At 41.8% G+C, this 13,025-nt stretch overlaps 2 protein-coding genes across 2 annotated transcripts; one reads left to right on the top strand and one right to left on the bottom strand.

The window, feature by feature from the left end:
- Positions 1–403: 403 nt before the first annotated feature.
- Positions 404–3,190, bottom strand: LOC131144057 (uncharacterized). Its single transcript, XM_058092403.1, has 4 exons — positions 3,059–3,190; positions 2,177–2,785; positions 1,264–1,864; positions 404–1,116 (listed from the first exon to the last, which is right to left on the bottom strand). Exons 1-4 carry the CDS (start codon positions 3,188–3,190, stop codon positions 404–406), a joined length of 2,055 nt encoding a protein of 684 aa, XP_057948386.1.
- A 922-nt stretch (positions 3,191–4,112) lies between these two features.
- Positions 4,113–12,358, top strand: LOC131145161 (uncharacterized). The gene is made up of 4 exons (XM_058094272.1): positions 4,113–5,780; positions 9,247–9,818; positions 9,925–10,144; positions 10,777–12,358. Exons 1-4 carry the CDS (start codon positions 4,542–4,544, stop codon positions 12,124–12,126), a joined length of 3,381 nt encoding a protein of 1,126 aa, XP_057950255.1. The 5' UTR covers positions 4,113–4,541; the 3' UTR covers positions 12,127–12,358.
- Positions 12,359–13,025: the final 667 nt, after the last annotated feature.

Below are 13,025 nucleotides of genomic sequence, written 5' to 3'. Positions count from 1 at the left end.
CATAGTTCTTCTCGGCGCCACTTAACACCTTACTTGTGTAATATATAGGCTGATGCTTCCTACCCTCTTCCCGGACCAAGACCAAGCTGACGGCATTCTCCGTGGAAGCTATATATAGATAGAGGTCTTCCCCATTCTTTGCTTTTGTCAAGAGAGGAGGGGATCCGAGGTATTGCTTAAGCTACTCAAAGGCTTCATCCTGCTCTTTCCCCCATTCGAATCCTCCCTTCTTCCGTAGTGCTCTAAAGAAAGGTAACCCTTTGTCCCCTGAGCAGGAGATAAACCTGCTGAGGGAGGCTATCCTGCTGAGGGAGGCTATCCTGCTGAGGGAGGCTATCCTCCCGGTGTGAACTTGGATTTCCTTTTTAGTCCTTGGAGCCTCCATCTCAAGCAGTGCTCGTATTTAATCCGGATTTGCTTCTATACCTCTATGAGTCACCATAAAGCCCAGGAATTTACCTGCAGAAACGCCGAACACGCACTTTGAGGGATTCAACCTCATGTGGTACCGGCGGAGGAGCTCGAACGTTTCCCTCAGATCTTTACAATGTTGCCCTGCTTCCATGCTCTTCACCAACATATCGTCCACGTATGCTTCCATTGTTTTTCCGAGCTGTTCCTTAAAAATCTTGTTCACTAACCTCTGATATGTGGCCCCCGCATTTTTTAAGCCGAAGGGCACCACCCGATAACAATATAGACCCCTGTTGGTGACAAAAGAAGTTTTTTCTTCATTAGCTGGATTCATAGGGATTTGGTTGTACCCTGAGTAAGCATCCATGAAGCTGAGGAACTCGTGCCCCGAGGTCGAATCCACTAGCTGATCAATTCGAGGGAGAGGAAAGCTGTCCTTTGCGCATGCTTTATTCAAGTCCGTAAAGTCTATGCAGGTGCGCCATTTTCCATTGGGCTTCCTGACCAAGACCACATTGCTCAGCCACTCGGGGTAGTCCACTTCTCGGATAAAGTTGGCCTGCAACAGTTTCATCACCTCTTCGTCAATTATTTTGATCCGCTCCATTGCGAAGCTCCTTTTTTTCTGTTTCACAGGTCGGTGGTTGGGGTTGACCTGCAACCGGTGCTCTATCACAGCAGGGTCGATGCCGGGCATGTCTGCTGTTGACCATGCGAACAAATCAGAGAATTCGTCCAAAAGTTCCATCAACTCCGCTTTCAAGGTGTCGGGCAAGTGATTCCCGATCTATATACTTCTCTCCTGGTGGCCTCGCAGTGGTATGTGGTTGATATCTCCGTGTAATGTACTGATCTGGGGATACTCTCCTCTGACTTCTAAGTCTTCCACCGTTAGAGCTTCTTTAGCCTCCATCTTCCCTTTCAAGGCCATTACATAGCAACTCCGGGCAGCGGCTTGATCTCCTTTGGCATATCCTATCCCTTGGGGTGTAGGGAATTTAACTTTGAGGTAATAAGTTGATGTTACCGCCCGAACTGCGTTAAGGAAAGGGCGACCCAAGATGACATTGTACACCGAAGGTCGGTCAACCACCAGGAACTCTGTCAACGTTGTTACCTGCTGCGAGGTCGTTCCTATTATTACTGGTAACGTGATTGTTCCCAAGGGGTGAACAGTGTCTCCCCCAAATCCTACCAAGGGGGTCGAGACGGGCTTCAATCGTTCCTTGCCTATCTTCATCCCTACCAAGACCGACCAGAACATGATGTTGGCCGAACTCCCGTTGTCTATCAGTATACGTCTAACCATGTAATTGGCTATGAGTAGGGAGAGCACCAGTGCGTCATCATGCGGTTGCTGCACTCCCTCTTCATCTCCGCTGTCAAAGGTTATGGCGTCACCTTTCTTGTTTCGTTTGCTACTGGTTTCCCCTTTTTCCATCGTCAGCACCTGTTTAGCATATCTTTTGCGTGCATTCCTGCTATCTCCTCCACTGGCGGATCCTCCAAAGATCACCGCAATTTCACCAATAGCTTGCTCTTACTTCTCTTTTGTGCCATGCCTCCTCTGCTCGAATGGTTCCCTTTGTGGATTTTCTTTCTTGACAAACCTTGACAGATGTCCCCTCCTTATTAGGACTTCGATTTCTTTCTTCAGCTGAATGCATTCTTCTGTGTCATGGCCGTGATCCCTATGGAATGCGCAAAACTTGGACATGTTCCGCTTATGTAAAGGCGTTCGCATAGGTTCAGGCCATGAGACGTATTCCTTCTTTTTTATCTGCATCAGCAACTCTGAGCGCGGTACATTTAGAGGTGAGTAGGTGGAGAACTTGTTGTGCTGTCCTTTGCTCTTTTGACCTATTTGTAGCGCACTAGTTTCGTGCCTTTTTATAGATCTATACGTGTCTCCAGATTCTCTGCCGTTGTTTCTCCTCTTCCGCTCTAGACGATTTCCTCTCGTGTCCATCATCTCCTCCAGGTTTATGTATTTCTCTGCTCGGATCATTAACTCCCTCATGTCCACCGGCGGTTTTTTCCCTAGGGAGTATAGGAAACTTCCGGGTTGGAGGGCCGTTGTCAGGGCAGCCAAGGCTACCCCCATGTCTAAGTTGCAGATTTCTAGGGTCGCTATGTTGAACCGATGCATGAAGTTCTTTAAAGTCTCCCGGTCCCCTTGCACCATATTCATTAGATGGCCTGTTGTTTTGGCAACTCTCCGGCTACTAAGGAAGTGGCCGATGAACATTTGCTCCATCCCTTGGAAGGAACCAACAGATCCTGGTCGAAGAGTTCGATACCAATCTCTGGCGGTACTCTTAAGGGTGGTAGCAAACGCTCGGCACATGATGGCGTCAGGAGCCCCTTGCAGCTGCATTAACATTTTGAAATTTTCCAGGTGATCAATGGGGTCAGACAAACCTTCGTATCTCTCAAAGGTAGGCATCTTGAATCTACTAGGCAATGGAGCTTCCATGATCTCTTTGCTGAACGGAGACTCCGCGGACTTTAGGGATGTTTCACCATAGTAGGGCCTGGTTTTGCCTTCTTTCATCATCTTCTCTATGTAATCTATCTTCTTTATTCTTTCCTCGAGCTCGGTGGATCTTTGTTGGTTGACATCCACACTATTTGAATCTTCTACCTTCTTATTGGGGTGAGTTTTCTCTTCTTTCTCCATTAGTTCGTCAGCTTGTTTGTCTGCGCTGGGTTTCTCTTGCGGTAGGGGAAGGATGTGCCCTTCTTGACTCTTCTGTTGTAAGAGTTGGTTGAGCATGTCCTTCATTTCCTTCTGGAAGGCAAGGAACTCCTCCCTACTGACACCAGATGAGTCGGAGGTCCATTGGAGGGATTGGGATGGTTCTTTGGTATCAGGGAAGGAGGTAGAATTGCGCGAGGTCGGCATTGCTTGAATGTTTGAAAGTCGAGAGCCAGATAATATCGCCTCCTAAAAGTAATTTCCCACAGATGGCGCCAACTGTTGCGGGGTAAAAAAATAGTTGGGATGCTCCTTCGACTCTCGTTGACCTGAAAGAAGAAAAGAACTAAGGCTTGGAGGACCCGGGGTGTACTTCGGGGGATCACTCCGATGCCTAAGTAAGAGGAAGGCTTTTAGGAAGGCTAAATGCAATAGTAGAATAGTATTATGTCACTTACCTTTGCCTGTACTCCCAATCCCTTCTTATAGGGGCTTGAGTTGACCGCTGGTTGGCTCAGATTTATTGCGTGGGGGCGCGAATCGCTCTCTGGCCATAAGTACGTGCGCCTATTACTCGGTTTTTAAGGGCGTCGGCGTGAATCTCTCCTCCTCTTCATTAGGTCGGAGCTAATCACTCGTCAGAAAGTCAGACCTGGAGAAAGTATGGGACAGGCGTTGACCTGCCCTTATTAGCGTGATTTATTATGGGCATATCATGAATAAATGATGGATGCTTATATATGATTTGACCCAAAACTCAATATGCTTAAATTTTTAAATTAAGTTGGTACTCACCATATATATCAAGTATACCCATGACTCTTCTGATATTAACACAAGTTTAACTTATTTATTAACGAAGTTTGAAAACTTAACATCATATCCCTTATTCAGAAAATAAATGGATCAGAAAAAAGCTCTTATCGAATCCAACTCTTCAGCCAATAAAGGAACTTGATTCATCGAGTTTCTAAGTTCTAACTAGGAAGGTGGGGGTGTTGGTGGCTGGGAACTACTTGGAAAACGTTTTTGTGCTTTAGGCAGAGAGCTCTCCTCCCCTCCGATGACAAAAATGCCCAAACGCTAACCAGTTGTGAGTATGAATGTTGAAACAAACATGGGAGGAGAGCTGGGGGGCAGTAAAAAGTAGAAGGTAAAACCATTTTGGCCGTTTGGCACCCAAATAAGTGAGGAAACCAATCCAAGCCCGCGCATCACCCTTCGATCACCATCCAACGGTCCTTAGAGCCTCCAACACGTCATCACCATGTCAGATCAGCCAAAAAAAAAAAAAAAGGTAAAAGAAAAAACCCACATTACAGTCCAGACAGTCTAGCCTGTCTCGGCGCGGAGATTTAACACTACTAGAGTCGCGGTTGTTGAACTTCCGACATCCCACTCCCTGAGCTTCCCCTCCCCGCCGGCGAAAATGATGCCGCCGGAGCTCCAACCTCGCCCTTATCGCACCTTCATTTCCTCCTCCGCCAGCGCCCCCACTTTCTCCCCCTCCTTCAACGGTGGACTCTCCCCCGACTCAAACCCTAACCCTAATTTCACCGCCAGTCCCACCACCGGCAGCTCCAGCTCCTCTCGATCTCTCAAGAACTCTCGCTTCTCCCCTTCTTCATTTGCGCACAACACCAGACTCGCCGTCGCTCTCGTTCCCTGTGCCGCCTTCCTCCTTGACCTTGGTGGCGCCCCGGTCGCCGCGATCCTAACCCTCGGTATCATGATCGCCTACATCCTCGATTCTCTCAACTTCAAGCCTGGCGCTTTCTTTGCCGTCTGGACGTCTTTAATATGCGCGCAGATCGCCTTCTTCTTCACCTCCTCGCTCATCGTCACGTTCAATTCGATCCCTCTCGCCGTCTTCGCCGCCTTCCTCTGCGCCGAGACCAATTTCTTAGTTGGCGTCTGGGCCTCGCTGCAATTCAAGTGGATTCAGATCGAGAATCCTTCGATTGTTCTCGCTCTCGAACGCCTCTTGTTTGCCTGCGTGCCGTTCGCTGCTTCGGCTCTTTTCGCCTGGGCTACCATCTTCGCAGTCGGCATGGCCAACGCCTCATACTACCTCATGGCATTCAATTGCCTTTTCTACTGGCTTTTCTCGATTCCGCGCGTTTCCTCCTTTAAGTCCAAGCAGGAGGTAGGTTACCACGGCGGGGAGGTTCCTAATGAGATTCTAATCCTCGGTTCTCTCGAGAGTTGTTTTCACACTCTGAATCTTCTGTTCTGCCCTCTGGTGTTTCACATTGCCTCTCACCACTCGACGATATTTTCTTCAGCAGCTTCAGTCTCTGATCTGTTCCTCCTTTTCTTCATCCCCTTTCTGCTTCAACTCTATGCCTCGACGAGGGGGGCGCTCTGGTGGGTCACTAAGAGTGCCCTCCAGTTGCAGAGTATCCGTGTGGTGAATGGAGCTTTTGCCTTGGTTGTTGTTGTAATATGTTTAGAGGTCAGGGTTGTTTTCCATTCGTTTGGCCGTTACATTCAGGTGCCGCCACCACTTAATTATCTTCTTGTGACCATCACAATGCTTGGAGGGGCTGCCGCAGCAGGTGCTTATGCCCTGGGTTTGATTGCCGATGCTTTCAGCTCTGTAGCTTTCACTGCTGTGGCTGTGCTAGTCAGTGCCGCAGGAGCAATTGTTGTGGGATTCCCTATATGGGTACGCACTTAACCTTCTGTCACTTATTGTAATTCAAATTTATTTTAGATGTCATAGTCAAATTCTCATGCATTTCACTTTCTCTTACTTCTTGTATCTCAAATTTATTTTGGATGTCATGGTCAAATTCTCTTGACATCTTCTTTGTTATTGTAATTTATTTTTCTCTGCAGTCTTTGATTTAAAGCTAGTTTCCATAGTGTTACTATGACAGACTCCATACTAAGTCAATCCATATATCTGCAGGCAAAGTATTTTGCTAAAGTGCAAGAATGTTAAAAAGTATAGAACTATAGCAACTAAAAGAATGCACACACAAATTTAGATGGTTCAATCATAAAGCCTTTGTTTACAGGTGGCCCCACATATAGAAATGCATTATGAACAAGATGAGTACAAAGGCATATTAAGGTTGATATAATATTATAAGATAAAGTAAGAAATGAGCATATACGCAATAATTGTGCATAATATTGGTTGAAAACAAGATAAGGGAGGGGCGATTTTGATGGTTTAAGCATTTGAAACGCATTTATAGTAGAGCACCTGTGAGGAGGAGTACGTTAGTTATTGTTTTAGACATTAAAAGGGGTAAGAGTAGGCCTAAATAATTTGGAATGAGGTAGTGAGGTAGTCGAGAGGAAAACACTCTCGACTGGGTGAATTGGCGAAAAAAGGATTCATGTAGCCGACTTCACCTAGTGGAATTTAGGGCTTCTTCGTGTTGTGTTGTTGTAGAAAGATTGAAGTATTGAACTTAGAGTTGTCTTTCCAGAGAAGAGCAGATGGGTTCACAAGCCATTATTCATCTGAAACTAACGGATTTATGGGATAAAATATTAGATTATTTTGACAAAACTAAGCCACTACGTAACAAATCTCCGCCTTGGGTGAATATTTGTTTTCCACAAACAAGATCAAAACACCATCACAATTCCAGCACCATTGAGGGCCATCAACTAATGCTGCAAATACCAACCAAGTCCCCCCACTGCTTTGAATTTGTCCAAAGTGAGACACATCATCAATGTGTTAGTTGGGTTGTCTTTACCACCAATCTTCTTCACAATTATCTGGCCGTAAGCAATGTATCATGAACGAAATGGTACCATACATCAATATATTTCACCCTCTCGCGAAACATTTGAAACTAATTTGTTGCGGAATGAGGTGCGGAATAATGCAAAGAATCAGTACAAAATAGTTAAAGTGCAAAAATATAACGATGTACAGAAGTTAATAACTAAAAGAGTGAATGAGCACACAAAATTACGTGATGCGTCTAGAAATCCACTATGAATGGGAAAAATAGAAAGGAAATGATACTTTCATGTCTCAAAGCCCCAATTACATCCATGAATTACAAAAGGAATTTAAATAACATGTTTGCAATATTAAGAAACCTACACAACTTAAAGGGAACAGGTCTGATTTGTAAAATTGGACAACTACTTTGCAAGGTTAGAGTATCTATGCTTGCTGAGTAGGATGACCTATAATAAAAAATCCGACGTGCAACAAACACAACAAATTGATTAGCCCTAAAACAGGTTCATAGGCAATGTTGCCAAGAACATGGAACGTTCTTATTTATGGAACGGGATCATGGTACAATACATCCTCTAAAATGTGGAACGTCAGGGGTATGCCTAATAGATAGATTGGTGAAAAAGGTATAGTGACAGTGACACTTGTATATTTTGGAGAGGATGTTGAGGTGTTTCTAAATGCAGAAGATATTTTTTATTGTGGAACAGATTAATAATGATAGAAATAGACTTCATATGTGATGATATCGACTTTAACTAATAAAAATTTATGTGAAAAACATTCATTAAAACTTTGGATCAATAGATTTAGCATTCTAGAACGAAAATGTACCATGTTTTGGAATGTTCGTTCCAAAACATGGTTCACTTGGGTGTTACCATTTTTTGGTAACTATGGCACATGCGTCGACTGTCATCACCTTAGATCGTGAATGTAATATATATATATTTTGGATAAGTGGCATGAATGTGATCACTAAAGCATCTGGGTAAGTGATAATTGTTTTAAGAATGCTAATATTAAAAATATATATATTTGGGGGGTTTAAAAAGTATTTCCTAATCTGAGTTATTGGATTTGAAAGATGGGAACAATTTGAGGAATGTCTCAAAACAATTTTCAGATTTTTGTTTGACAGTGGTAGTTTAGCTATGAGCGGGCTATAGCTGCTAACCAAGCAACAGGCTCTTGGTTGCTATGTACCTGGATATGTGGATAGTGGATTCCTTAGCGGTGAAGTTGCTATGTAGAGTAACTTTAGTGGTATCGGTCTGCATTGGAGAAATTCTTGTGGAATTGAATCATGTGTTTGTGTTACAGATATTGAGGTTGTAGATTTTGAAAATTCAAACATTTTAATCACTGTTGTAATCATACCCTATAATCAAGTGTAGTTCATACATCAACATGCTGATTTCTAATGCAAACTGGATTTAATCCTGTTCCTTTGTTTTAAATATTTGATAAATTTTAAAGCATCTATGGATCACATGCATTTCTAAAATATGGATTATGGGTATTGATGTTTTAGTTGAGCTAAAGACTAGCATCTAATTAATTGCTTTTAGTTCCAGGTTGGTATGTTTTGAGTACAAATATTAAAATTATTTGATATCTGTTGGAAAAATAATAGAACTATTATATTATTTTAATTTTTTTACCACTTCTATTGTTTACATAAACATGACATCCTAGTTATACAAGTCTTGTAGACATAAGGAAAGTATTATGCTTCTATAGTGCTTTTGCTAGATAAATATTATGAAGTTTACCTTGAGTTCTTTTTTGGCAGCAATAAAAAAAATTATGCCTGTATTGACTAGAGTCCATGGTGGTGTGGAGTCCAAGACACCCCTATTGTGTTTCCATGTTTTTGTGGCCCCTTTCTAAAAGGATTGTTAGTGAAGATACAATCATTTAAGTATGATCTAGGGGCAAGTCATATGACTTCTAAGTTCTTTCTATTGATGTGGTGTCCAAGTTTTTGTTTACTTTGTTTGCATCTTTAGTAGCTTAACTTATGAAGTAAAGGTGTCAGGCACGGAAAATGTATTTTGGCATTTTCTATGGATAAAAAGAAGGAGAAAGGAGGGAATATAAAATTATTTATTTATTTCATTTTTTTTGGGGGCGCCCCGGGGGGGGGGGGGGCGTGCGTGTGTGTGTGTGTGTGTGGAGAGGTGAGGTGTTAAATGGGCCAAAGTTATTGTTTCTCTGTACTTAATGTTACATTATATATTTCAAATGTTTTCCGAAAGAGATTTGGTGTTTTGTTTTTCGGACGACTTTCTGTCCTTGTCTAAGTTGTAAGTTTCTTTCCTCTGTCTAATATGTTTTCTTACATATATATATATATATATATATATATGAGTTTTCAGGGTTTTTTTAATAAAAAATTTATGGTCTTTCCTTGCAGTTCCTTCCACTGCCAGCAGTTTCTGGGTTTTATTTGGCTCGTTTTTTTACGAAGAAGAGCCTGCCATCGTACTTTGCCTTTGTTGTTCTTGGGAGCCTCATGGTCACATGGTTTGTGCTGCATAATTTTTGGGACCTTAACATTTGGACAGCTGGCATGTCTCTGAAGTCATTCTGCAAGCTCATTATTGCGAATGTTATCCTGGCAATGGCTGTTCCTGGTTTAGCTCTTCTTCCATCAAAACTTAGTTTCTTGACTGAGTTTGGTTTGATTGGCCATGCATTCTTGCTCTGCCACATTGAGAATAGGTTTTTTAGTTATTCAAGCATGTACTATTATGGCTTTGAGGAGGATGTGATGTATCCCAGCTACATGGTTATGATGACAACTTTTGTTGGTTTGGCTTTGGTGAGGAGGTTATTTGTGGATCATCGAATTGGGCCAAAGTCGGTTTGGGTTTTGACTTGCCTATATTCTTCAAAGCTCTCGATGCTGTTTATCTCCTCAAAATCAGTCGTATGGGTGTCAGCTGTTCTTCTATTGGCTGTTTCTCCGCCTTTGCTTCTTTACAAGTATTTTCTGGATAAATTTTATTTTCTCAATCTTTTATTATTTTGTGAACTTGGGTAATTCAGATAAGAATGAACTCATAGATTCTTTGCTGGCTGGGCTCTGCAGGGATAAGTTGAAAAAAGTCTCAAAAATGAAATCTTGGCAAGGTTATGCACATGCTGGTGTGGTTGCTTTGTCAGTCTGGTTTTGCCGTGAAACAATTTTTGAAGCTCTTCAATGGTGGAACGGCCGACCTCCATCTGATGGTTTGCTTCTGGGCTTTTGTATTGTTTTGACGGGACTAGCTTGTGTTCCCATAGTTGCTCTCCACTTCTCCCATGTGCTGGTAATGATAGTTTGTTCTTAATTTCTTCTTTTCATTTTGCCATCTAGAGAAGGGATTAAACCCAAATAAGTGAAAGTATGGACAATTCTATTGTTGTCGTGTCATTGTGGGTATGCTCAACTGACTCACTGCTTCAATTATCTAAGTCCTTAATTTGAGCCTTTAATGAATATTTTGAACCAGCATGGACTGGAAATGCTGATTTTTTCATTGGCACCAGGGCATTAACTGTAGATTTATGAAAATTCTTATGCATATTAAAGGAAAATTTTGATGGCAGAGCAGGGATTCAGGATCCATGTGAGGCTGGCATTTTTTTTTTGGGGGGTGGGGGCGGTTCTGGAACTGCAGTTGAACAGTACAATTAATGGACATAAAACAATGGCCTATGGTGTTTTATCAAAGATCATTAATGATACATGATTAATGATCTATATATGTATATTTAAAGTTACCCTGTACATTTGTTCAAATAAAACATGTTATCAACAAATTCAGAAACTTTTTTCTTTAAGCTTGCTCCCCATGGCATTTAATCATGCTCGTCTCAAATTTTCAAGCTTGTTTGATCATTCTTCCATTCATGCAACATTTGGTTATTCATATCTTACTAGTCTTGCTCTACTGTGCAGTCTGCTAGAAGATGTTTAGTGCTGGTGGTGGCAACAGGTCTGCTGTTTATCCTAATGCAGCCACCAATTCCATTATCGTGGACCTACCGCTCTGACTTAATCAAAGCTGCCCGTCAATCTGCCGATGATATTTCTATCTATGGCTTCATGGCATCAAAGCCTACTTGGCCATCTTGGCTTCTTATTGTAGCAATCTTGCTCTCTCTCTCAGCAGTTACATCCATAATTCCTATCAAGTATGTGGTGGAGTTGAGAGCATTTTATTCTATTGCCATAGGAATTGCCCTGGGCATATACATATCTGCCGAGTATTTCCTTCAGGCAGCTATCCTGCATATTCTTATTGTTGTAACCATGGTATGTGCTTCTGTATTCGTTGTTTTCACTCATTTCCCATCTGCCTCAAGCACAAAGCTTCTACCATGGGTTTTCGCTCTCCTCGTGGCTCTCTTTCCCGTGACTTATCTGCTGGAGGGCCAGGTGAGAATTAAAAGCATTTTTGGAGACAATAGAGTTGGGGATTTGGCCGAAGAAGACCATAAGATCACCACGTTACTCGCTGTTGAGGGGGCAAGGACTTCTTTACTGGGTCTTTATGCGGCCATCTTCATGCTCATAGCACTGGAGATCAAGTTTGAACTGGCATCACTGATGCGGGAGAAAGCCATTGAAAGAGGTGGCTTTGGACAAACTCAATCAGGTCACAGCAGCTCTGCAACTTTCCCTCCAAAATTGAGGTTTGTGCAACATCGTAGGGCATCCACTGTGTCAACCTTCACTATCAAGAAGATTGCAGCAGAGGGAGCCTGGATGCCTGCAGTTGGTAATGTTGCTACGGTGATGTGCTTTGCCATATGTTTGATCCTTAATGTGAACCTAACTGGTGGCTCAAATCGTGCAATATTTTTCCTGGCGCCCATTTTGCTCCTGCTCAACCAAGACTCAGATTTTGTTGCTGGGTTTGGGGACAAGCAACGGTATTTCCCTGTCACGGTAGTCATTTCGGGATATTTGGTCCTGACTGCGATATACAGCATATGGGAAGATGTGTGGCATGGTAATGTTGGTTGGGGCCTGGAAATTGGCGGACCAGATTGGTTTTTTGCAGTCAAGAATGTGGCACTCCTCATTTTAACATTTCCTAGCCACATCCTCTTCAACCGGTTTGTGTGGAGTTATACGAAGCAGACCGACTCAACACCACTGCTCACGCTGCCCCTCAATCTACCGCCGATCATAATAACAGATGTGATCAAGATTAAAATATTGGGACTCTTAGGGATTATTTATTCACTAGCCCAGTATCTAATCTCTAGACAACAATACATCACCGGATTGAAGTATATTTAGAGACAAATAAATACATCAATGTGTTTCTGTACAATATATTTCGGCAATTCTCAAGTGAGGTGTGGAAGTTCAGGTCTTTTTTGCTCACACCTCTCCTTTTTTGTTTACCTTCGTTTGGGTTTTCTATATTGCGTTGAGATTTCACATCTAAGAGTTATTTGAGTAGGACCCCATTACAATTTACACACTTCAATCATCACTACTGAGCGTTAAGTTCGGTTTGCTTGCTAAATGTGAGTATCACGTGCAATAACTGTTTTATCTCTTCATCTTAACCATTGGAGCCGTGGGATCACTGCTGGTGTTTGGTAATTCCTATTCGCAAATATCATCAAAGGAGACCATAGGCCATATTTTATGGGTATGTATTATTAATTTAAAAAGGGAGTTTTTTTTTAAAAAAAAAAAAGAGAAAAAATTAAATCTTATTTTAATTTTTTAAATGCTATCGAGAGAGCAAATTAGTTTTAATTAAAATTTTATGTGAAAATAGTATAAAAGACACTGACTTTGAGTTCTGACAAAAAAGATACAAATGTCTTTTGAATCTCTCTCCTTTTTAGATTTTTAAAAATATCATAAAGTTTTACTAGAATTAGAATTTAATTTTTGGGACACTTGCACTTTTTGGTTCATTATAAGAAGAGGTTTATTTCGTAGATTTTTTTTGATAATTTAAAGAAGGTTCTTGAAAATTTTAAATCATCAAAGAGATTTATGACTCAAAATTTGTGGAATCATTGCTCATAATCAAATGCGTTGGAATTATTCATGTCCTGGAATTCTTATTTGATGTTTAGTAAAATATTAATATATATATTTTTTATCATCTATCATATAATTAAAATTTTGTCCACCTAGGTTATAATGTGTGTGGGCATGCCTGTTAGTTTTTCTTT

The sequence above is a fragment of the Malania oleifera genome, chromosome 12 (assembly GCF_029873635.1).
Source record: "Malania oleifera isolate guangnan ecotype guangnan chromosome 12, ASM2987363v1, whole genome shotgun sequence".
Lineage (NCBI taxonomy): Eukaryota > Viridiplantae > Streptophyta > Magnoliopsida > Santalales > Ximeniaceae > Malania > Malania oleifera.
The sequence above is the reverse complement of the archived record's forward strand: the minus strand, read 5'-3'. Positions and strand labels throughout refer to the sequence as shown.

Excerpts from the sequence above, each read along its gene's own strand:
- LOC131144057 (XM_058092403.1), bottom strand. The coding sequence starts at position 3,190 with ATGCTCAACCAACTCTTACAACAGAAGAGTCAAGAAGGGCACATCCTT. Across the intron at positions 2,786-3,058 it reads AAACTCACCCCAATAAGAAG|CTGCAAGGGGCTCCTGACGC; the intron begins GTAGAAGATTCA and ends ATGTTAATGCAG. Across the intron at positions 1,117-1,263 it reads AGGAGAGTATCCCCAGATCA|CAGACATGCCCGGCATCGAC; the intron begins GTACATTACACG and ends CATGGTCAACAG.
- LOC131145161 (XM_058094272.1), top strand. The coding sequence starts at position 4,542 with ATGATGCCGCCGGAGCTCCAACCTCGCCCTTATCGCACCTTCATTTCC. Across the intron at positions 5,781-9,246 it reads TTGTGGGATTCCCTATATGG|TTCCTTCCACTGCCAGCAGT; the intron begins GTACGCACTTAA and ends CTTTCCTTGCAG. Across the intron at positions 9,819-9,924 it reads CCGCCTTTGCTTCTTTACAA|GGATAAGTTGAAAAAAGTCT; the intron begins GTATTTTCTGGA and ends TGGGCTCTGCAG.